Source organism: Lutra lutra, chromosome 9, assembly GCF_902655055.1.
Source record: "Lutra lutra chromosome 9, mLutLut1.2, whole genome shotgun sequence".
NCBI classification, from domain to species: Eukaryota; Metazoa; Chordata; class Mammalia; order Carnivora; family Mustelidae; genus Lutra; species Lutra lutra.
In genome coordinates this window covers 74,715,572-74,740,364 of record NC_062286.1, presented here as the reverse complement: position 1 = coordinate 74,740,364, position 24,793 = coordinate 74,715,572, and the positions used below count along the sequence as shown (strand labels likewise).

Below are 24,793 nucleotides of genomic sequence, written 5' to 3'. Positions count from 1 at the left end.
GGACAGACCTCTTAAGTTCCCCACTTGCACTTCTGCTCTCAACCCTGCTTCTACTATGTTCCTTCCCAGTCTTTCCCATGTGAAATGTACCATCATTTGTGCAGTGCCCAAGGGACTGTCTTTGTTTCCTCTTTATCTAACCCCTGCAAAATGAACCCTGTTAGATTGACCTCTAAAATATTTTCCAAATCCATCCACTTCTCAACATCTCAACATGCTTATTAACACCTCCATATTCCTCTCCTACAAGACTACTGGTACAGTTCCCTAAGTGGTTTTTATACTTATACTATTGCTCGCTACAACTTTTTTTCCAAGTCAAAATCAAAACTATCACTTTAAAATCATGAGATCCTGCTCAAAATACTCCAATGTCTTCCCACTGCAATTAGAATAAAAATCCAAACTTTTAAAGGTCCTACATAATTTGGCCCTTGCTTTCAGTTCCCTACGTAGATCTAGTACTCTCTTTTTCACCCATCGGCTTTATTGGTTTTCTTTCTGTTCCTCCACTGTGCCAATCTCATTCCACTTCAAGGAATGAAGTGGAATCTTGCTTTCCCTCTTTTCAGAACACTGTCTCTCCCAGCCCTGTGCATGACCAGCTCCTTCTCTGGCTCAAATGTCAGCAGGTCTTCCCTGACCTCTTCCCTAAAGTGACCTCTTCCCTAAAGTAACCTCTCTCCTAGATACTCTCTCATCAGGTTATTTGCACTTAACACTATTTGAAATTATATCATTTATTTTTCACTTGTTTATGGTCTGTCTCCCCACCTCTAGAAGGTAAACTCCAAGAGATCTAGGCTTCTGTCTGGTCACTCTTATATCTCTAATGCCTACAGAAGTGCCCAACACAAAGTTGGTGGCCAACAGAACATTTTCAAAATAACAAAATTTTGACAATCCAAAAAAAGTAGTTTCAATGGTACAGAAGGAGTAGAAGCACATTCAAAGAGGACTAATAAATGAGTAATGAACAAAAGGAAACAGAAAATGTAGACTTCTTTTAGGAAGCATGATTGTGAGACAAGAAGTAGAGCGAAAGGTAGAAGACGACCCTGTTGTTGAAGGGTTATTTACAAAGGAGAAAAACTTATTTCTTAATTCTCTTTATATCAAGGACCCCCTTCAGAATTAAACAAAAGCCCGAGTCCTCTCCTCAGTAAAATAAAAACACATACAAAACTTTACAAACAATTTCAGGGGGTTGAAGAACTCCCTAAAGTTCTTGTGCTCTCGGTTAAGTCCTACAGTATAAACACATAGAAGATTCCTAAGACAAGGGTTAATGTTAACTAATGGGAAAAGTCACTGAGCCAATTAAAGGAAACCCAAATAAATGGCAGACGCACTGTCCTTGGAGACAAGAAAGAGGAAAGCAAGGTCAGGTGAAGATTTAGGTAAGAAGGGGTAGAAATCTGAAGAGTCCTGCCTGACAGAATTTTCATTTTTCATGAAATAGGAGATAAGATCATGCACTAAAAAGAAAAAAATACCAATCCTGAGTAAAATATCACACATATAACACACACTCAACAAAAGTCACCGAATATTTTGGTAGAATAATTAAAAATACTACAGTATTTTATATGGGATTCTGAAATCTGGTTCCACAAAAAGTCAACTTGTTTTCTTTTTATAAAAAAAGTTTACACTGACAGATCCTTTGAAGTAGGAAGGAATAACATCAAAGAAAGATATAGAAAACCACACAGTTTCATGAATAATTTTGAGATAGGTTTTTGTATTATAAAAATAAGTGAATAAAGGTTTTGGGAACTCACTTCAAACAAAACAATAATGACACAATGCTTAACCTTTCTTATGAAAAAGAAATAATCTCTCCAGTTATCCATTCAAATTAAAGCTCTTTAGTTATCTTCAATGCAGACTATTCTGTAAAGAAATAACTTGTCTTTTTAAAGGAGCATAAAACAATAGCCCCAGGAGAAGTATCATTTACCAAGACCTCTAAGAAACATAGGGGGTTAAGGAGTTGTTTTCAAGAGGCTTTCCTGAACTAAAAAATATTAATAATAAACTGATGTTAATCCCCTAACTAAGACAAATACAACTACCCTACTAACTAGGTCAATTCAAAAGATTATAATGGGGTACATGTATGGGAAAGTCCACAGCAGTGGTTCATATTTACCAAAACTGTAAAAACCTTAATAGTAGAGTAGGTGAACACTAAACAACAAACTATAAGCAACAAGCATAAATCTTAAAAACATAATGTTGACTAAAGTAGCAAACTAGAAAGGAATACTTAACTACAATTCCATTTATATGAAGTTCAAAAACAAGCCAAACTAGAATGTGCGTGTTCGCATATACAAAGATGGTGAAACTCTAAGGAACAGCAAGGAAGTGGTTATCATAGAAATCAGGATGGTGGCTACATCTGGGCAGAAGAGGGAGCATGTGAAGAGAAAAGAGAATGAATAATAACACCTGCTCTGTCTCCATATATGGAATACTCTAAAAGTAAATTACCCTAAAACTGATCTAAGCAACTAAAAAAGAAGACAGAAAAGGAGCCAACAAAATCTCTACATCTGATTATATGTTGGACTACAGTGATTTCAGACAATAAACAAAATAAGATATATTTTGCAAGCTGCCATTAAATAATGCCAAAGTTTGTTTACAATAAATATTTCATTAATATACCTTCCTAGTTATTTCTCACTAATTAAAATGGAATGGTTCAATTCCTTGAGCAATTAAGATACAAACAAGAATCAGTTTTATCCTGAAGGCAGATTTGAATGTGCCACTTTCCATTTGTTTATAACTAACCTAGTTTCCTCTAGCTATAAACCAATTTTATTCCATTTATTTCCATACAGGTTTTTTTTTTAAGTGTACTTTAAATGCTGAAAACCAGTAGAGGAAATTTAAAACAACGAATATCCTGCGATATAAGGTCCTGGAATGTTAGAAGGAAAACACCGGGGCTGTGTCATCTGTGCAAACCGTTCTTGAAGCCCTGATCCTTGCCTTTAAAACAAACAATAACAATGTATTCCTATGCATATTTAAGTATCAGGTCCATAATCGCCGCTGTTACTCTACTTTAGTCTAAAATATTTTTTTCAAACAAAACCCAGCTTATCCTGCCTTTCCTGTGTACAATTTCTACTGAAACTTTATGAAATATTCATGCAAATACCTATGTAATCTCGGCCCTTCACCTCCCAAAGTCTATAAAGAGGCTTAGAAGTGAGAGGCTGGGAGTCAAGAAGGGCAGGCTGAACTACCAAATCTTTGACTTCCAAATTCCTCACTTCCACTCCAAGCGTTTCTAAACAAAACAGTCCCCGCAACAACCAAGCGGAGAGCTGCGGCAGGAAGCAAAGCGGTCACCATAGGAACTGGGTTCAACCCTAAGCGCCCAAGAAACGACAACAGCGGCAAAGTTTCCTCCTGGAGAGCTTCCCTGGACCGCAGCTCAGCCCGCTACCGTCCCTCAAGCCGTCAAGCAGTGAATCCCCACTTCAGAGATCACCCTCAGCCCCTAATCCCCGTCATATCCTTCCTGTTGCAGGGCCTTCTGGTCCAGGAGCTGCTTTACCCCAAACCGGCACATCTCTGCTGCCTCTACCTGGAGCTGCGAGTCCCTCTCCGGATTTCTCCGCCCGTCTTCCTCCCCGGAGCTCATGTCGACGACTGGCAAGTCCTGGCCTGTACCAGGGATCCTGGTCCCTCCCCGTCTCCATCCTCCGCCCTTTTCCCCTCCCCTCCCACCCCCAAATCAACCTGGCCCCACCCCGCGGGAGGCAGAGGAAGGCGGGACCCGGAGGGAAGGAGGCAGGGGCGGTTAGCGTCGGTCGGCGCCGCCGTGGGCCCCGCCCTCACGCTCTGTACCTGAGGGGGGCTCGTCCTCCACCTCCCCGGCGCCTTCGCTCCGCTTCCGTCCCGCGCGCCCCCAGTTCCCGTGCGCACGCGTACCTGGCTCGACCTTCCTTCTCGCGGGGACTAGAAGCCGTGCGTGCACACCCACGCACGTAGCGACGCGTACGTCCACCTGCCCGCCGTACAGGGTGCGTAGTAGAGGCCTCTTCCTGGTCCATCCGCGCCGCGCAGGCGTAGGCCCACGCTGCGCTTAGCCGTCCCCACACGAGCGTCCCGTCTCCTAGTAACCAGCCGCTGCCCACTCCTTCACCACTTAATTCTTACTCCCTGCTTGCGGCGGCCGCACCTGAATAGAACACGCATGCGCAGGGCTGTATCTCCGCCAGCCTCCCTCCCTTGGCTCTAGAACACCTGCTGCTTCGCTATTGCAGCTTTGTAGCATTTTTCCCCCCCCCAGGGATATATTACCGTTTTGGACCCAATTTCAGCGAACTCGTTACTCCCCAGAGCTGCTTTTGGGCAGTGGGAGGTTGTTGAGCTCTCCTGCCGTGGCAAGGGGCCGGTTTTCAGTGAATCTCCTAGGTCGGGTTCTGCTGCTGCATCCTCTCGGAAGGGAGAAGTTCTTTCTGTTCGGGTAAGGCAGCCAGCGAACCCACGACCCGGTCAGCCCTGCACGATTCAGTCATGGTTGAATTAGGAAGTGGCAGAACTTCATTGCTATGCAAAAAGGCGCAGATTCCTGACTGGTTTTCCTTCTCCACATGCCAGTTCTTCTCCAAGACCCCTATCCAGAAAAACTGGTGATGATTAACAAAAGAGGAAAGGGTATACTCTCTCACTTGATATTTAATATTGTATTGATTGTTTGCCTGTTTAATACCATTTACATTTGTCTGCTCCCGAGTAGGAGCCTTCAGTCTTGGAACACTCCTTTAATTTAACCAGGTGTAATATTTTTGGCCATCCAACTATGTTAAAGTTAACCGCATTACCTAAAAGTGGAGAAATTGGATTTTTAGTGAAAAAGAATAAGGACTGCATTACTCTGCCAAATTTTGGGAGCCCGGCTTGAAAATAAATACTGTTTTTAACATTTCTTCATATGAAATAAACTGTCTTAACCCAAGGGCTTCTGAATTCTAATGGCTTTATCTGCTTGTCTTTTCCAACAGATGAAATAGGTAACTAGATTTTCATAGCTGTTCTCTGATGATCTTGATAAAGTTTGCACCTCTGTATTTCAAATAATTTTACATTTGAAGAGACTAACAATTCCTGTTTTTGCCAGGTGAGTACCCCCCCATAATATATTGGCAGTCATAAACACGTTAGAACAAATTTCTTCGTAGAAGTACATTTAATTATAAGGGCCATATGTTTTCCCCATCTCTGCTCTTTCGCCATTACTTGTGCCATTTCATCTCCTAGTTTGTAGCATTTATTTCAGCTATCATATACTTTGTAAGTATAGCTAAACACTAAAATTTACCTTGAGTGTCCTTGTTCTTTTAAACAAAGAAGTCACAGATTTCAAGAGCTACATATAATTATCCCTAACTGATCAAATAAGTTACAAAGAAACATGAACTGGAGCACGTGACTTGCTCAGTTGGTAGAGCATGTGACTCTTGCTTTTGGGATGGTGAGTTCAAGCCCCATGTTTGGTTGTAGAACTTACTTAAAATTTTTTTAATTAAAATTTTTTTTTAGATTTTAAAATTAGGGGTGCCTGTGTGGTTCAGTTGGTTGAGTGTCTGCCTTTGGCTCAGGTCATGATCCCAGGATCCTAGGCCAGTTCCAGGGGGAGCCTGCTTCTCCCTACCCCTCTGATTTTCGCCCTATTCATCCTCTCCCCCTCTCTCACTGTCTCTCAAATAAATTAAATAAATAAAATATTTTAAAAAGTACTTTCCTACCTCCCATATTAGTACTTCTCTAAGGGAAAAATAAGAAAAGCTTTAGCATTTATGTGCACTACCTAGATGTTACTGAAGATTCCTTGGAAAAACTATAGGGAAAAGGACATTTTAAGGCCAAACCAGGGCATGAAGCTTTTCCTTTCTTTTCTTATCAAGGACAGTTAACTTTGTCCCCTAACCCAAGACAGTGAATATTTTCTTCCCTCTCTAGAAGTCCAAAGAGTGGTTAGTGCTCCATCCTGCCTCAACTAATCCTTTTATATACCTGTGCTCTCCAGCTGTTACAGACACTCCTGTGTAATTCTAAGGCCTGTGTTTCTGTTCCCTTAGTTTCCCTCCATCATTTCACAGTCTTCACTATGAAAGCCTCTATTTTGGGGTGCCTCGATGGCTCAGTCCGTTAAGCTTCTGCCTTCGGCTCAGGTCATGATCCCCATCCGGCCCCCTGTGTCAGGCTCCCTGCTCAGCAGAGAGCCTGCTTCTCCCTCTGCCCCCCACGCAACTTGTGAGTTCTCTCTCTGTCTCTTTTGTGTATGCTCTCTCTCAAATAAATAAAATCTTAAAAAAAGAAAGAAAGAAAGAAAGAAAACCTCTATTTTGTCTTTTTTCCCCCTGTACTTCCTTGGTTCTCTAGGAAAAAAATTGGGGACTCCAGTTGAACATATGTTAAGTTGCTTAATGTTTTTCCACAGTGAACTGGTGCTCTGTTCATTTTAATATATCTTTTGGTATATCTTCAAGTTCACTCTTCTTTCCTTTGGCAGTGTTAACTCCACCCACAGTATTCTTTATGTCAGAATTGGTTTTTTTCATCTCTGGAAGTTTAATTATTTTTAATATTTTCCATTTCTAACCTCATCATGATCATGTTTTCCTATACCTTCTTGAAAATATGAAGTGTATTTAAAGTAGCTCTTAAAGTCTTTATATACTAATTATATCACCTGTTGTCATTTCTGGGTTTGTTTCTATTACCTAATTTTTTTTTCTCCTGCTTATGGGTCATATTTTTCTGCTTATTTTCATGCCTGATTAATTTTTTTGACTGCCAGACATTGCATATTTTACATTGTTGGGTGCTGGAAGTTTTATTTTTATTTTTCTTTAAATATATTTAGGCTTTGTTCTGAGATGTAGTAATGTTACTTGGAAACAGTTGTATCCTTTAGAGCTAAACTGTTGAAAATAGTAACCACTAGCTACATGTGGCATTTTGAATTTTTGTTAATAAAAGTAGATAAAACTTAGATAAATTTTTAATATTAGATAAGGTTATATAATGTTAAATATTTATATATAATGTAAATAAGGTTATATAATTTTAAATATTAAACGAAATTAGAAAAAACTTAAAATTTCATTTGTACTATGTACATTTCAACTTCCAAAGCCACGTGGGGCTAGTGGCTAGTATAGTGGACAATAGAGAATATTTAAATAATTGAGGAAAGTTCTGTTGGAGAGCGACGCTTTAGAAACTTTTTTTTTTTTTAAGATTTTATTTATTTATTTGACAAGGACACAGCGAGAGAGGGAACACAGACAGCGGGAGTGGGAGAGGGATAAGCAGGCTTCCTGCTGAGCAGATGCAGGGCTTGATTCCAGGACCCTGGGATCATGACCTGAGCCGAAGGCAGACATTTAACCATTTAACGACTGAGCCACCCAGATGCCCCTAGAAGCTTGCTTTTAAGCTTTGTTAGGTCCAAATACTCTTTAGGGCTAATCTGTTCCCTTTCTGAGGACACAGATCAATGCCCGGTATATTAGGAGTTCTTTACATTCAGGTTGGTGGGAACTCCATTCTTGGCCCTGTGCAAGCTCTACAGACTATTCGGCCTTCTCTTTTGGTGGTTCTTTCTCAGGCCTCATTAGTTTCCTTACACATGTGTTTCCTAATTAGTATTCAGCCAAAGAATTGTGGGGAATCCTCTGCACATCTCTGGAGCTCTTCCTCTCACTGCCCCTCCTTCCACAAGTTCTAGTGACCTTGGCTTCTATAGACTCTGAACTTCTGTCTTCTCAACTCATTGAAATAACTGGGCACACTTTGGGTTCCCCCTCCTTGTGCAGAAGACTGAAATTTTCAGGCAGTAAGCACTTAGAGGGCTCACCTCGTTTATTTCCTTTCTGTCAGGGATTACTCTCCTCCACTGCCTTTTATACATTATCTAAAAACCATGTGTTTTGTCTGTTTTATAACAGTGGTTTGAAATTTAAAAATTGCTTCAGACTGAGGGAACTGTAAGCGTATGAGCCCTAAGCAGAAGAGGGGTTGGCACAGCATATACTTAGGAATGGCAATGAGTTCATGGGGCAGAATAAGTGAGAGAGATAGGAGTCTGAGCGGACACAGTGTTAGCTGGCATATCAGTCTCCTATTGCTGCTGTAATAATTTACCACAAACTTGGTGGCTTTAAACAGCACAAGTATATTATCTTAAGTTGTGGACTTTAGGAGTCCAAAATGGATCTCACTAGAGTACAATCAAGATGTCAGCTGGGCTGTATTCCTTCTGGGAGTTCTCCGGGAATATCCATTTTCTTATCTTTCCAGTTTCTGCAGAATGCCTGCTTTGTTCGGCTCATGGTGTCCTTTTATCTTTAAAACCAGCAATAGCCAGTCAGGTCCTTCCCACATTGCATCATTCTAGCAGTCACCTCTCTTTCACTTATGCAGACTAGTGATCGATCACCAGTGATGAGTCCAGGATAATCTCACCACCTCAAGGTTGGTTGACTGGGAACCTTAATTCAATCTGCAACCTTAATTTCCCCTTGCTATGTGACATATTCACAGGGTCTGGGAATTACTATGTGGACATCTTTGGGGACAATTTTTCTGCCTAACACAGCTGGAGACTCAACATGTAGACAATTTGGCTTTCACTCTGACATGGAAGGTACCTAGAGCAGAGTGGTGAGCAGAGGATTGATGAGATCTGGTTCATGATTTAAAAGACATTCCAGATACAGTCTGAAGAACATACAGTGGGAAAGTATAGAAACAGAAACAAGATTCATTGAAGGATTGGATGTGGAATGTTAATAGGTGCTAGAAATTACTCCACCAGAAATGCACAGGTTTTCCCATCATCCTATATTCTCCTTAAATCTCCATGTTATCCACCTTTCTAGTATGCCATTCTGATGGTAGTAAACTTGCATTTCTTTGATTCTTAGTAAGTTTAAACATCTCTTTATGTATTTATTATCTATTTGGGATTCTCCAATCTGTGAATTATATCTTTATACCCTTTGCCCATTTTTCTATTGGATTTTCTTTTTTCTTGTTGGTTTGTCGTTATTCTCATATTCTAGCTGTAAATCCCTTGTCTGCTTTATATAGCACATCTTCCAATCTCCATCATTTTAACTTTTTTTATACTTTATTGAAGTTCTTAATTATGAGTAGTCAGGTCTATCTGTTTTCTTCCTTATTCTTTTAAGCCCTTCAGTTTTTATTCAATAAATCCTTCTCCACCCAAGGTGACAAACATATTGTCCTACACTTTAAAAATTTCATTTATAGTTCTATGATACCACATATAGGTCTTTACTGTATTTGGAGTCTACTTTTGTTTATATCCAAAATAGTGATCCAGGGCGCCTGGGTGGCTCAGTGGGTTAAGCCGCTGCCTTCAGCTCAGGTCATGATCTCAGGGTCCTGGGATCAAGGCCCGCATCGGGCTCTCTGCTCAGCAGGGAGCCTGCTTCCCTCTCTCTCTCTCTCTCTGCCTGCCTCTCCATCTACTTGTGATCTCTCTCTGTCAAATAAATAAATAAAATCTTTAAAAAAAAATTAAAAAAAAAACACACACAAAAAAACAAAAAACAAAATAGTGATCCAGCTTTATTTTCATTCCCATGATGAGTCGGTATTCACAGTATTATTCTACTAACTTGGTCTGTTCTATCCCCCTTTGTTGTACGGTGCCACTTTTACCATATGTGAAGTTCTGGCACATAACTAGGTCCAGATTAGAACTCTGTCATGTTCTGTTGGTCCTTTATTTGTTCCTTCACCTGTACTAAACTGTACACTTTTTTTTTCACTTTCACTTTGTAGCATATCTTAATGATAAGGCAAGTTGTGTATGTCCAAATTTATTTAGTTTTTAATGGAACTTTATTCTTCCTTATGCATTTAAGATTTTTTTCTTAAATGGCAACGTGAATGTCAAGCCAAAGAGGCCCAAAATACACTTGTTCTCCGTGTCCACAAGATTCCAGACAAATTAAGGTGAGACTCGAAGGGCCAAATCTACCTTATTGCTTTTGGTCCCTCCTCAATCCCTCTATTAAACTGAAATTTAATGTGCTAATTGAGAATCTGTATGTTACCATTATTTTACCATTGTTGATTTCAAATGCAGTATGTTGTTGTTTTACAGAGTTTTGTTACTATTGTTGACTCTTCAACAATGCAGGGGTGAGAGGCACCAACCCCCTGCCCATGCAGTAAAAAATCTGCTTATACCTATCAAGCCCCCAAAATTGAACTAATAGCCTACTGCTGACTGGAAGCCTTACCAATAATATAAAAATTAACACATATTTTGTATGTCATATGTATTATATACTGTATTCTTATGATAAGTAAGCTACAGAGAAGAAAAGGTTATTAAGAAAAATCTAAGAGGCTGAAAAAATAAAAAAATTTAAAAAAAAAAGAAAACTCTAAGAGGAAATACATTTATTTACATTACTATGCTGTTATTTATTGAAAAAATTTGCATATAAGTGGATACATGTGGTTCAAAAGTGTGTTGTTCAAGCGTCAATTGTATATTATTTTTAGTTTTCAACTTTGTATTTTGAAGTTTTAAGCATACAGAAACTTAACAAGAGTAATACACTGAACAATTTTTTATCCTTTCTTACCAAACTGAACAACTGTTAACATTTAACACATTTATTTTCTCTTCATATCTATCTATTGCTAGGTAATTTGAAAGCAAGTTGTAGATATCATCCTTTACCCCTATTTCAGCATGTATCTCCTAAGAACAAGAACATTCAGTAATATAACCATAGTACAGTTGCCAGATTCAAGGCATTCCACATCAATGCAATATTATTATTTAATAAACTATCCATATTCAAATTTTCCAATTGTCCAAGAAATGGCCCTTATGATACATTTCTCCCCCACCTCCCCAAATAAGGATCATTCATTGCATTTGGAAATCATGTCTCTTTAGTCTTCTTTAATCTGGAACAATTCTTCAGTTTCTCTTTGTCTTTCATACATTGACATTTTTGAGTAGAGGCTGTTTTATATATCTCAATTTGGGTTTATCTGATTGTTTCCTCATAATTAGATTCAAGTTATACATTTTTAACAGAAGGACTTCCTTTTTAAGTAATCAAAGAGGACAGACCAAAGAATAGAAGAAATTCAATTTTATTAATTCGAAGATAATATTAGATTTATATTTGATGAGAAAAAAATTCACCTGGAGTTTCCAACTCTAAGAAATAGGTATACCTACATTTTAGAATATCATCAGAGAGATCTATCAAAGCCCAACTCTGACCTTTGGTCCCCTCCTTTCAGAACCTTTCCAAGTCCTCCCTCCATGTTGCACATTCATATCTCTTGACAGATTGGGTATCTGTACTAAGAGGTACTGTATCTTTATTGGACTTTTTTTTTTTTTTGTACCGTGGTAAAATATACATACAATTTACCATCTTAACCATTTTTAAGTGTACAGTTCAGTGTATTAAGGACATTCAGTATGATGTTAAATCCTTTTAAGGGTGGTTTTCTCTTAGGGTGGGAGGGCCCCCTGTCCCTCCCGCCTGCCTTCCAGCTATCCTCCATCATTTCCCCCTCTGAAGAGGTAACCCTAACTGCTATTAGGGAAGAAAGGTGATGACCAATTGTAGCTACTTCCTGCTGGTCAGGGGCATTGGATGGATTAGCAGTCAGGGTTCCTCTCATCTCAGTCTATCAAGGGTCCCCTATAGATGTCTGGTTTGACCTCTATGTGAGGCTCCATCTGAACCACCATTTAGAATTTGATGACCTTTATTCTGGAAAATATAAAGCCGGTTAGGGCACTTAGGAGGCAAAGCCCAAAGCATAATGCAAGACTGAGTACAGCCAGGGGTCCAGTGAGAGATAGGGGATGTTTTAGTGAACTCCCCCCCACACACTGAGGAGAGGGCAGGAAAAAGGAATCCCATAAGGATTATGATTTTGATAGGATAAGGGGAAGGTAACATTTAAGAAGACTTATCTGTGACTTGTATCTTCAAGTCTAGTTTGAGGTCCTTTCTGGGTTCATAGAGGGATTTCAGTTCCTTATTGTTAGGCCCCACTAGGGACCAGGGTTTGACTGAAATAGTGGATACAGGCTTCAAATTTAGGCACTTAGATTGCTATTGGAGTGGCTAAAATCACTGTTTGTAGGCCTTCCCAGATAGGCCCTAACAAGCAGTTGGTAAATATCCCACTTGCTATTGAGCTGGTCCCCAGGCCTGGGTTAGAACATCCAAGGTCATTCCCTTTAAAGTTGGGGCATGGAATAAGGTATTCTTGAGATTTTAAAAAGTTTTTTTCTGACTCTGGATCCCACATTAATAGATGGGTACCCGCTGTCTAGGTGTCCAGTTTTATAGTTTTAGATCTTACATTTAGGTCTTTGATACATTTTGATTTTTGCATATAGTGTTGGGTAAATATCAATTTCTTTCTTTCTTTCTTTCTTTCTTTTTTTTTTTTTTTTTTTTTGCACATGGATATCTGGTTTCCCCAGCACCTTTTGTTGAAAATATTGTCCTTTTCTTCATCAAATTATCGAAGCACCTTTGTCAAAGATCATTTGACCATGTATCTGAGGGTTTATTTCTGGGCTCTCTATTCTGTTACATTGGTCTGTATGTCTGCTTTTAGGCCATTGTGAGTCCTCCACTTTTTCTTCTTTTTCAAGGTTATTTTGATTATTTGTGATTCCAAATGAATTTTTGGATGGATTTTTCTATTTCTGCAAAAAGTGTCACTGGGATGTTGATAGGGATTGCACTGAATGTGTAGATCACTTTGAGTAATATAGACATCTTGCAATATTAGGTCTTCTAATCCATGAACATGGGATATGTTTTATTTATGTCTTCTTTAATTTCTTTCAATGGTGTTTTAGTTTTCATCATACAAGTCTTTTACTTTGGTTAATTCCTAAGTATTTTTTTGTTCTATTTACACTATTGTAGATGGATTTATTTTCTTAATTTTCTTTGCAGATTATGCATTGTTAGTGCATAGAAATACAACTAAAAAATTTTTATTCAAATTCAGTTTCATTAACATATAGTGTATTATTAGTTTCAGTGCTAGAATGGAGCGATTCATCAGTTCCATATAACACCCAGTGCTTATTATATCAAGTGCCCTCCTTAATACCCATCACCTGATTACCACATCCCCCCCCCACCTCCCCTCTAGCCAACCTCAGTTTCTTTCCTATAGTTAAGAGTCTCTTACGGTTTGCCTTCCTATTTTTATATTGTTTTATTTTTCCTTCCCTTCCCCTTTGTCTGTTTTGTTTCTTAAATTCCACATATGAGTGAAATCATATGGTATCTGTCTTTCTCTGACTTATTTCACTTGGCATAATACTCCCTAGTTCTGTCCACATTGTTGCAAATGACAAGATTTCATTTTTGATGGCTAAGTAATATTCCATTATATATATACACACACAACATATTCTTTATCCATTCTTCTATTGATGGACACCTTGGCTCTTTGCATATTTTGGCTATTGTGGATATTGCTGTTATGAACATTGGGGTGCAGGTGCCCTTTTGAATAACTATGTTTTTATCCTTTGGATAAATACCTAGTAGTGCAGTTGCTAGGTCATAGGATAGCTCTATTTTTAACTTTTTGAGGAACCTGTGTACTGTTTTCCAGAGTGGCTGCATGAGTTTTCATTTCTACCAACAGTGTAAGATGGTTCCCCTTTATTTGTATCCTTCCCAACATCTTTTGTTTCCTGAGTTGTTCATTTTAGCCATTCTGACAGGTGTGAAGTGTTATTTCATTGTGATTTTGGTTGTATTTCCCTGATCTTGAGTGATGTTGAGCATTTTTTTCATGTGTCTGTTGGCCATTTGTATGTCTGCTTGGGGAAATGTCTGTTCATGTCTTCTGCCCATTTCTTGACAGGATTTTTTTGGGTTTTGCATGTTGAGTATGTTAAGTTCTTTATAGATTTTGGATACTGGCCCTTTATCTGATATGTCATTTGTGAATATCTTCTCCCATCCTGTAGGTCGCCTTTTAGTTTTGTTGATTGCTTCCTTTGCTGTGCAGAAGCTTTTTATCCTGATGAAGTCCCAGTAATTCATTGTTGCTTTTGTTTCCCTTGCCTCTGGAGAGGTGTCTAGCAAGAAGTTGCTGTGGCTGAGGTCAAAGAGGTTGCTGGCTCTGTTTTAGGATTTTGATGGATTCCTGTCTCACCTTGAGGTCTTTCATCCATTTTGAATTTATTTTTGGGTGTAGTGTAAGAAAGTGGTCCAATTTCATTCTGCATGTGGCTGTCCAATTTTTCCAACACCATTTGTTGAAGAGTCTGTCATTTTTCCATTGGATATTCTTTACTGCTTTGTAGAAAATTACTTGACTGTAGAGCTGAGGGTCCATTTCTGGGTTCTCTATTCTGTTCCATTCATCTATGTGTCTGTTTTTGTGCCAGTATCAACTGCCTTGGTGATTAGAGCTTTGTAATACAGCTTAAAGTCCAGAATTGTGATGCCTCCAGCTTTGGTTTCTTTTTTCTTTTCTTTCTTCTCTTTCTTTTCCTCCTTCCCTCCCTCCCTCCCTTCCTCACCCCCCCCCCCGCCGCCTTTCTTTCAGATTTATTTATTTACTTGAGAGAGAGAGAGAATGCAGAGGGGAGAGAAAGAATCCTCCACAAGTGTGGAGCCTGACACAGGGCTTGATCCCAGGACCCTGAGATCATGACCTGAGTTGAAATCAAGAGTCAGATAATTAACTGAGCCACAAAGGCACCCCGGTTTTCTTTTTCAACATTACTTTGGCTATTCGGGGGTCTTTTCTAGTTCCTTACAAATTTTGGAATGGTTTATTCCAGCTCTGTGAGAAATGCTGGTAGTATTTTGATAGTAATTGCATTAAATGTGTAGATTGCTTTGGGTAGCATAGACTTTTTTTTTCATTTTATTTTCAGCATAACAGTATTCATTGTTTTTGCACCACACCCAGTGCTCCATGCAATCCGTGCCCTCTCTAATACCCACCACCTGGTTCCCCCAGCCTCCCACTCCCCACCCCTTCAAACCCCTCAGATTGTTTTTCAGAGTCCATAGTCTCTCATGATTCACCTCCCCTTCCAACTTCTCCCAACTCCCTTCTCCTCTCTAACTCCCTTTGTCCTCCATGCTATTTGTTATGCTCCACAAATAAGTGAAACCATATGATAATTGACTCTCTCTGCTTGACTTATTTCACTCAGCATAATCTCTTCCAGTCCTGTCCATGTTGCTACAAAAGTTGGGTATTCAGCCTTTCTGATGCAGGCATAATAGTCCATAGTGTATATGGACCACATCTTCCTTATCCATTCGTCCGTTGAAGGGCATCTTGGTTCTTTCCACAGTTTGGCGACCGTGGCCATTGCTGCTATAAACATTGGGGTACAGATGGCCCTTCTTTTCACTACCTCTGTATCTTTGGGTAAATACCCAGTAGTGCAATTGCAGGGTCATAGGGAAGCTCTAACATTTTTAACAATATTTGTTCTCCCAATCCATGAGCATGGAATGTTTTTCCATTGCTTTGTGTCTTCCTCAATATCTTTCATGAGTATTCTATAGTTTTCAGAGTATAGATCTTTTAACTCTTTGGTTAGGTTTATTCTGAGGTACCTTGTGATTTTTGATGCAATTGTGAACGGGATCAATTCCTTGATTTCTCTTTCTGCTGCTTTATTGTTAGGGCATAGAAATGTAACAGATTTCTGTGCATTGATTTTATATCCTATCGCTTCTCTGCCTTTTGGCTAAGATCAAGTGTGATTTTATATCCTATGACTTTGCTGAATTCCTGTATCAGTTCTAGCAATTTTTTGGTGGAGTCCTTTGGGTTTTTCAAATAGAGTATCATGTTATCTGTGAAGAGTGAATGTTTGACTTCTTTGCCAATTTGGATGCCTTTTATTTCTTTTTGTTGTCTGACTGCTGAAGCTAGGACTTCCAGTACTATGTTGAACAACAGTGGTAAGAATGTATATCCCTGTCCTGTTCCTGACCTTAGGGGAAAAGTTCTCATTTTTCCCCATTGAGAATGATATTCATTGTGGGTTTTCATATGGCTTTTATGACATTGAGGTATGTTCCTTCTATCCCTACACAGTGGAGAGTTTTTATCAAGAAAGGATGCTGTATTTTGTCAAATGCTTTTTCTGCATTTATTGAGAGGACCATACAGTTCTTATACTTTCTTTTATTAATGTGGTATATCACATTGATTGATTTGCAGATCTTGAACCAACCCTGTATCCCAGGAATAAATCCCACTTGGTCATGGTAAATAATCCTCTTAATGTACTGTTGGATCTTATTAGCTAGTATCGTGGTAAGAATTTTTACATCCATGTTCATCGGGGATATTGGTCTGTAATTTTCCTTTTTAGTGGAGTCTTTGTCTGGTTTGGGGATCAAGGTAATGCTAGCCTCATAGAAAGAATTTGAAAGTTTTCCTTCCATTTTTATTTTTTGAAACAGCTTCAGAAGAATAGGTATTAATTCTTCCTTAAACGTTTGGTAGAATGACCCTGGGAAGCCAACTAGCCCAAGACTCCTGTTTGTTGGGAGATTTTTGATTAGTAATTCAGTTCTTTGCTGATTATGGGTCTGTTCAGGTTTTCTATTTCTTCCTGTTTTAGTTTGGTAGTTCATAGATTTCTAGGAATTTATCCATTTCTTCCAGGTTGCCTAATTTATTGGTATATAATTGCTCATACTATTCTAATTGTTTTTATTTCTTCAGTAATTATTTCTTTAATCCATTAATAATTTGTTAAAAGTTTTTGATAGCAAAAATGATATAATGGACTAAGTAGAGAAGTTCTTTTATTTTCTGAAAGGTGACAAAGCATAAAACCTGATAAATTCCTTTTTAAAAAGACTTTCAGAAAATCTATAGAGCCTACAAACCCTTTCACAAAGAAAATGTGAACACAGAGATGGAAGGCATTTTACCTTATATTTTTGGCTTCATCATCATGATGTTTCATGAAAACAAGCATTGCCATGAGGTTAGTTGAAATTCCCACTGTTTTCACTTGTTGTTATTTCTTTTCCAAGCAATCAAGTTGAAGAAACGTTTCCACTACTTAAAGAGGTATCTGCAAACTGTATTTATTCAACCATCCCCATGGGATTTTCCCTTAGTAAATCTGCTACTCAGGTATCTGCTATGCACATGGATTCAAAAGTGGATGATCATTTGATGCAAGGAACTGAGAAAAGCAAGTTGGAACCAGTGACTCGATTATTTCAAAACACCAAGAAAATCAGATTAGAAGACACGAACCAAGAAAACTTTACAAGAAGTAAAGAGATTGGCTCAGGATCTCTTTCAGAGAAAACCTCGGGTTCTGTGGTATATGTTAAAGAAAGTGATGGAATAGAAATGACAGATGTGGAATGAAGTTATTTGTACATACTACCAAAGAAACCAGAATTTGCTTTTGACTACAAGTGCATGTTGAATGAGAACTTACTTAACCTTACTAGGAAAACCTAATGAAGGAATACAATTGCTTATTTTTCACTATTCACGAATCACAGTAGGCTGCACTTTTTTGATACATATTTTAAAAAGTTAATGTTTTAGGGGAAAAAAAACTTTCCAAAACTCAAGGCAAAATTCTCTGGTATTACATTCTATCCTTGTCAAAAATCAGAATTTTTTGAATAACAGTATTTAAATGGTACCCAAATATTTTAATTATAATGTATTTCTTTAACAAGTGATCAAAAAACAGTGCCCAAACAATTTGACATCTGTATTTCACACTACGTATGGTGTACCAATTTTGTAAGAGTTCTAGTTTGTGATTTTGCTTTACATTACTTTATCTTCCTGCATTTTTGCATTTCTGTTCTATAAGCGATCACTTCAGGTAAACTCTGCAAAAGATCAGTAAATTACGTACCTTGTGAAGCATTTAACATTTTAAATCAATGACCCTTTTAAAACTGTTTGCCTCCACACTGAATTCATTTCAAAATTACAAAATAGTTATTTTCAAGTGTAACAGTTTATCTTCGATACTACCATTTTATACTACCGATATTTAATATAAGAAAACAACCTAGTGTTAAAAATAATCATATATATATATCAGTTTGTCATTCTTACTGAAATGTCTAGTAGTTTGAGACAGCAGTATTGTCCCAAGTATTATAAGATGAAATTAAAACCATTTTGTGTCTGGACATATAGTGACCTGTAACTATATTATGTATGTTTTGAACATTTTCCTGTACTTTAAAATTTATTGGCTATTTCTAATGCCCAATTGTGAGTTATCTCCATAATAGTCATAAAAACAAAGATGAAAAGGCATCTTATCTTAGGGGAATCAATATTTTATGAATCAGAAAAACACAAATGTAGTATATTTATAGGGAATATTAAGCTTAGAGCTAAATAAAATTATTGAATGGGATATAAGCCAATAGGATGATGCTTTTATCATTTTCAGAACATAATTCTTTGGGACAGAAAAAAAATTAAATTATTTGATTTGTTCACCTAACCTGGCACTGTGCTTGTTGCTAGAGATACAGTGGTGAATAAAATAGGCACTGCCATCATAATGTTTACCATCTGTCTGCCAGAGAAGATAGAACATCAGACAGTAATTATATAAGATAAAAATTATGATGTGCCATGAAGAAAAAGTAAAATGTCTAGAGGGACAGGACACATAAACTTGATTTTTAATCGTGGGAACTAGGAAGTTTTCTCTAAGGTCATGTCATTTATAGCTTTTGCAGTGAGATAGTTGTCCAAGTAAGATGATGGTAATGGTCAAGGTCTTGAGAAGTAGAGAGAGTCCTGGTGAAGGTTAGCAGGACAGAATGATGGTTTGGAAGTGAGAAGTGAGGAAAAAGAAAGGAATTCCAGCTAAAAAGGCTATGCATGGAAGTTCTCTGGGGAAAAGACTGAGCTCAGGAGCATGGTTTTGGGACATAACACAGTTTCCAAGGCAAGTAGACAGTTATATGTATGGAATTAAAAATATGAATTTTGAAGTTGTATGTAGAAATGGTATTGAAAGCCTTGGAAATGAATGAGATTGTTTAAGGTGAATGTATAGTGTGAGCTAAAGTCCTGAGGAACTCAAACATTTTAGGAGCTGGTCAGCATGGGGAAGCTAGCAAAGAGAACTGAGGACTTGGCAGTGAGATGGTAGAAAACTAAGACAAGGTAATGTCAAGATTGCCCACAGTAGTTGTTACGGTGGAGGTAGTCAACTGAAAGGCTAGACAAGGATGGAAAGGTCCATTGGATCCAGCAGTATGAAATGTTGCAGTAACCTTAGCAAAAACTACTTTCCTCTTTTCTTTTTTTTTTTAAACAGGGGCATGGCTCAGATATTTACAGCCTTGTTTTTCATCTCCATGAGTGTCAAAAAGAACATTTGATAGTCATGTTGGATGCTGAATTGGGATGATCTTTCATTGTGCTTGATGCCTCCTGCATTGCAGGATGTGAAATACAGTGTCACACTCCAGTCATTGAGATTATAAAAAATGCAAACATTAATTACTCTCACTGAGAACCACTGCTGCTCAGACAACAGAAAATTGGAATCCCCAAATCCAATCTAAGCCATAGTTTTAGCAGCCCGCTCAAGAAGGGAATTCCACAAAGACTTCCTGGAAGAGGTAGAATGGAACAAGCTCAATAAGGACAACAACCTCACTTAGGTGTTTTGGGAAAATTCTACAAGTGGTATCTTAAAGTGACTACTTTTCAGAGTTTTGTTGTTTCTACTAAGATAGCAAATTCTCCATATTAAAAAGTGTACTTCAGCAGAAATAAGGGTGTTGGGAGACTTTAAATCCAACATATCCATAAAATAAGATATCTAAACCTATGATTATACATGCATTGGTATTGCATCTATTGGTGTTGTCATGATGCTAATAATAAAAGCTTTCATTTTTTGAGCTAGTGTGACTGTCTTAATTGGGACTCCCAGAAGCTACCTGAGACAGGGATTCAGGTGCACATGATTTTTGAGAGTATGCTCTGTAGGAAAAGCATTTAAGGGAGTGAAGACAGCAAGATGGGGCAACATGAAGAGTCAACTAAGGATGAGAGCTTAGATAAATTCTTGGCCTGATCCACAGGGTGCTCTAGAAGGACCAGACAGCACAGTTGTCCCGTTACTCACTTTGAGGCAAAGGGTGTGGGATGATTGTATCCCCTACTGGTCTGGCCTTGGTTGTCACCACAAAGCCAAAGAGGGAGGCTGGAGGAGCAAGGAGGTGGCATGAATCACTCAGGTGTCTCTGGGCACAAAAGCTCCTACACCATGGCAGCTGAAGAAGGAAAGCATGGATTAAGGGTAAAGGGGACATGGGCAGGGCACTAACAGTCTTTATTACAGTATAAGACACCTAACATATATTATTTTCCTTTTATTTTGAAACAATGTCAAATTTACAGAAAAGATGCTAATTCAAAGACCTTTCCCTCTCCCACAACCATTTGAGAATAAGGAGCTGACCTCATTCTTCCTCAACCCTGAATAATTTCTATAATGATGTAAAGAAATTTATTCTTTATTTCTACTTTTACTGAAAATGTAGTTGACATGACATTGTATTAGTTTTAGGTGTATAACATAATGATATTTTATATGTATACAATGCAAAACAATTAATAAGTTAATATCCATCACCACAAGAACTTTTGAGATCTACTTTCAGCACCTTTTAAATATATAAGACAATATTGTATAGACACCACGCTGTACATTAGATCCCCAGGACCTATTTATCTTATACCTGGAAGTTTATACCTTTGACCACCTTCACCCTTTGACCCATTTCACCCTCATCCCTCCAAAAAGCACTATTGATGGAATAGGGACAGAAGAAATGTTGGAGTAGGCTGATTATGAATGGGAAGGAAGGAAGTAGATACTGAATGTGCAGCAAGTCCTTGAAGAACCTCTGCTCTAAAGGGAAGTAAGTGGGATGAAAGGTGGAAAAAGAAGTGAGGTCACTGGAGGATTATGATGAGTCAGAGTTCACATCTGAGCATCAGTGGAAGAAGGTACCAGTGGAGAAGGTGCAGTAGGAGAGGGGTTAAGAATAACCAAAGGACAAAACGGGCGCCTGGGTGGCTCAGTGGGTTAAGCCTCTGCCTTTGGCTCAGGACACGATCTCAGGGTCCTGGGATCAAGCCTTGCATCCGGCTATCTGCTCTGCAGGGAGCCTGCTTCTCCATCTCTCTCTGCCTACTTGTGATCTCTCTCTGTCAAATAAATAAATAAAATTAAAAAAAAAAATAACCAAAAGACAAAAGTCTCAGAGCACAAAGGAGGGAATGGGATTCCTGAAAACCACCCCAGTAGAAAATAGGGGGGAAAACTACCATCTCAGATTTCAGAGAAATGAAATTTAGGAAAACAGAATATAAGCAAAGGGAAACAGTTCTGTGTGGCTATTTTTAATAACTAGGAAAATTCCTACTGGGGCTCACTCTGTACACAATTCGTTCCATCTGCATAATACAAGGAAGGAGCTCAGAGTGACTTCAATCAAAAGGGTAATGGTAGGGGCGCCTGGGTGGCTCAGTGGGTTAAGCCGCTGCCTTCGGCTCAGGTCATGATTTCAGGGTTTTGGGATCGAGCCCCGCGTCGGGCTCTCTGCTCGAAGCGGGGAGTCTGCTTCCTCCTCTCTCTCTGCCTGCCTCTCTGCCTGCTTGTGATCTCTCTCTGTCAAATTAAAAAAAAAAAAAAAAAAAAAGGGTAATGGTAAATGAGGAGCCACTGTGTCGTTACTGTTGCTTTTTTGGGAGACCCGCTCAGAGTCACCAAATTGTGAACCCTGGATGCTTCTAATTCCAAGATGCAAGTCTTGGTAGTTTCTATTCGAACTGAAAATTTTCACTTCTGTGGAAGATTGAAAAAGATGACTCCAAATTATTTGGGCTCCTCTCATTAAGAGGTGGAGTCCACTGCTCCACCCTTTATCTCCGGCCTGACTCTTGCTCTGGACAATAGAATTGTGGCTGCAGTGCCTCTTCCAAGGCTAGACCTGATCTAAGATGTCCCAGCAGCCACTAAGCGTCAATTGCCAAGGGCATGAATATTCAGGACTATTCTGGACCTTCCAGTTCAGCCAACCCTGGTTGAATAAAGCTCGGGTGAAACCATATAAATGTTAGAAATAAGCCGTTTTAAGCTGCTGATGTTTGAGGTAGTTTGTTATGCGGCAATAGTTAACTGAAACTGGCCTGCTGGAGGAATTGCCCCCCCCCCCCAAATCTGGCTGAGCAGAAAATATTTTCTTGCCAGCCGCAGATGGATAACATTCATTAGCCCCAAAGTGTGTGTTTTCTGACCCACTCCTACCCGTTACCATCTCTCCACTGGGAATAGCAGCGTTTATTCCTTTAAATGCAACCTATCTTTTAAAACGGATTTCAGTCTCCTCAGCTTCCAGTTGTTGTTACGTGCCCTTTGGACCAAGAGCAGATGCGTGAAGACCTGGTTCCAGGTCACGAGTTCAGTAGGTGTTTGCTGGTGCTGGGGCCTGCAGCGGCCCGTGAGCTGACTGCCCCGACTTCCTGGCGCCCTCCCCCTGGCCTCGCTCCGCGAGCGCCCTCCCTGCCCCCCAGTTGACCCAGCCAACCTCCTACCTTCACCCCGAGTGACCGTTAGCTCTGCGCCGTCACGCGGGGACCTCCATCGGAACGGGGGGTGCTCTGGCTTTCCATCCTACCATTGGAACGTGCCTTGCGTCCCCGCCTCTACTCTGGCTTGGCGCCGACCCGGCGGCTCCAAAGGCCCCTCGGGAGTCCCGCGAGCAGCGCCAGCCAGAGCGCGAAGAGCCCGAGAAGAGCGAGGCGGGAGGGGCGCAGCCCCGCCCCGGCTCCCGGCGCAGCCCCTCCTCCTCTCAGCGTTTCCGGCTGGCGGCGCTCGCAGCCTGCTGACCGTGGGGTCACACGCGTCCTTCTCCTGCACGAGCCCGCGAGTGGTCGTGGGCGCCACCGGAAGCAGCAGGTGGGCGAAGCTGGAAGCGGGGCTCGCGGGGCGCTGGGGCGGGCAGCCTTTTGGGGACGGGGGACGGGGAACGGGGGGGCGTGGGGGGGCATGGGTCCCTAAGGCCGGGTTCCGCGCGCACACCGCCCCGGGCCGCAGCTGCCCGTGGTGTCTGTGCAGTGCTTTTCGCTCAGCCCTTGGAAAATACCTAACTTCTCGGTTAGGTACGGCGTATCCCCAACATTGAAGGGTAAAAACCTAAAACGTATTGGGTGCCAGCTCTGTGCATTCCCACCGGGAGCCAAGAAGGCGAAATAAAACAAGCACATGACCGTCGTGAGACTCTGGGTAAATTACATACCATCAAAAATGGGGCAGAATAACTTAATAAGGTGTTTTGAAGTAGCCGGGCCTACCTTGGACGATATATAGGATTGTTATTTTTTGCTTTCTTTTCAGTATTGAAGAAGCATGTTTGGCAATGCAAAGTGGTGGTAGCAAAGTGTCCCCCTAGAACATGGATTGTTCTATGGGGAAAAACGATAAAATCATTCATTAAATGGTGAGAGTTGACTTAGAGTTGATTTAAAGAAACAGCATTTCACCAGGCCTTCAAGGCTGGACTATATCCTGACAATTAAAGAAAGACTATCTTTCAGCCAGAGGTCTGATCTATTACTGAAGGACTGAATAAAGGAGAGATGCATCTGTCCCAGATGAATCCAAGCCTCCTCTAGGAGAAAGAGGGTATCCTGGCTCTTAACAGGATCTTTCCAGAGCCCAGGTGTTGAGAAGGTGGCTTCTTCAAGGTTCATCCCATCAGACATTGAAGTCCTGTAACTCAAGTCCTTTTGTTCAGGTTCTGTCTTCATCTACCAAACTTAGGATAAGTTGGATTATCAGTAATTCTACACAGAGTATTTGGACAGGCTGATCTGAACATCCAGCTGATAGCCTTCAGTTCTCTTAGTAAATTAATAAACTGGCACTTGGGGTTTTTTCCAATATCCTTTTGTTTCCCCATTCTTTGTGTGATTCTTTATCCTTCAGGGCTCAGTTGAAATGTTACATCCTCGGGCCTTTTCGTTGTGTGTGTTCAGGTGTCTAGAACAGTTTCTAGCACATAGTAGGTTCTCAGCCTAACTCACTGAGCTCTCATAGTCTTTACTCAAATGTCACCTTTTTTTTTTTTTTAAAGATTTTATTTATTTATTTGACACAGAGAGATCACAAGTAGGCAGAGAGGCAGGCAGAGAGAGAGGAGGGAAGCAGGCACCCTGCAGAGCAGAGAGCTTGATGCGGGGCTGGATCCCAGGACGCTGAGATCATGACCAGACCGCTGAGATCATGACCAGACCGGAAGGCAGAGGCTTTAACCCACTGAGCCACCCAGGTGCCCCAACACCATCATATTTTGAGACTCAATTCAAGTATCATTCTATTAAACCTCTCCTGACCTTTCTAGACACAGAAAATATAAATTGAATTAACTTTTCCCTAGTGTAATTTATCAAAATGTATGAAGAGTGATGAAAATATGAAGACTCTCTTATTTGTGCTTGTCGGACACTACTGAACTACAGAAGATTTTACCTAGTTTTGAACTTTTGTAACACATTTTATCCCAGTTCTTTATGCTGAAGAAAAATTATGAGAATCCTAAGAAATAGAATTGGAATAGAATGGTTTCTTTACAAACATACTAGTCAAAATACTTATTATAGCTAGTATTTTCAGCCTGTTGCC

General features: G+C 39.8%; 2 protein-coding genes across 9 annotated transcripts in view; one reads left to right on the top strand and one right to left on the bottom strand.

Annotated features, from left to right (window-relative positions):
* The window catches only part of TSGA10 (testis specific 10), a 127,253-nt gene extending 123,292 nt beyond the window's left edge, over window positions 1–3,961 (bottom strand). For 3 of the 6 annotated variants that reach the window (XM_047746222.1, XM_047746224.1, XM_047746223.1), the window contains exon 1: window positions 3,611–3,747. In XM_047746222.1, the coding sequence (XP_047602178.1) occupies window positions 3,611–3,667 (57 nt within the window). In that variant the 5' untranslated portion in view covers window positions 3,668–3,747. Of the gene's footprint in view, window positions 1–3,610; window positions 3,748–3,873 lie in introns of those variants that run through there. The other 3 variants (XM_047746225.1, XM_047746227.1, XM_047746228.1) reach the window with 2 other exon arrangements.
* Window positions 3,863–19,412, top strand: C9H2orf15 (chromosome 9 C2orf15 homolog). 3 transcript variants are annotated; one of them, XM_047746249.1, is made up of 4 exons: window positions 3,863–4,495; window positions 5,034–5,149; window positions 8,338–8,511; window positions 17,121–19,412. In XM_047746249.1, exon 4 carries the CDS (start codon window positions 17,191–17,193, stop codon window positions 17,464–17,466), a length of 276 nt encoding a protein of 91 aa, XP_047602205.1. In that variant the 5' UTR covers window positions 3,863–4,495; window positions 5,034–5,149; window positions 8,338–8,511; window positions 17,121–17,190; the 3' UTR covers window positions 17,467–19,412. The 3 variants fall into 3 exon arrangements, with proteins under 3 accessions (XP_047602205.1, XP_047602206.1, XP_047602204.1); XM_047746250.1 differs by lacking the exon at window positions 8,338–8,511 and having other exon boundaries at window positions 3,871–4,049; XM_047746248.1 differs by lacking the exon at window positions 8,338–8,511 and having other exon boundaries at window positions 3,871–4,495.
* The last annotated feature ends 5,381 nt before the right edge of the window (window positions 19,413–24,793 follow it).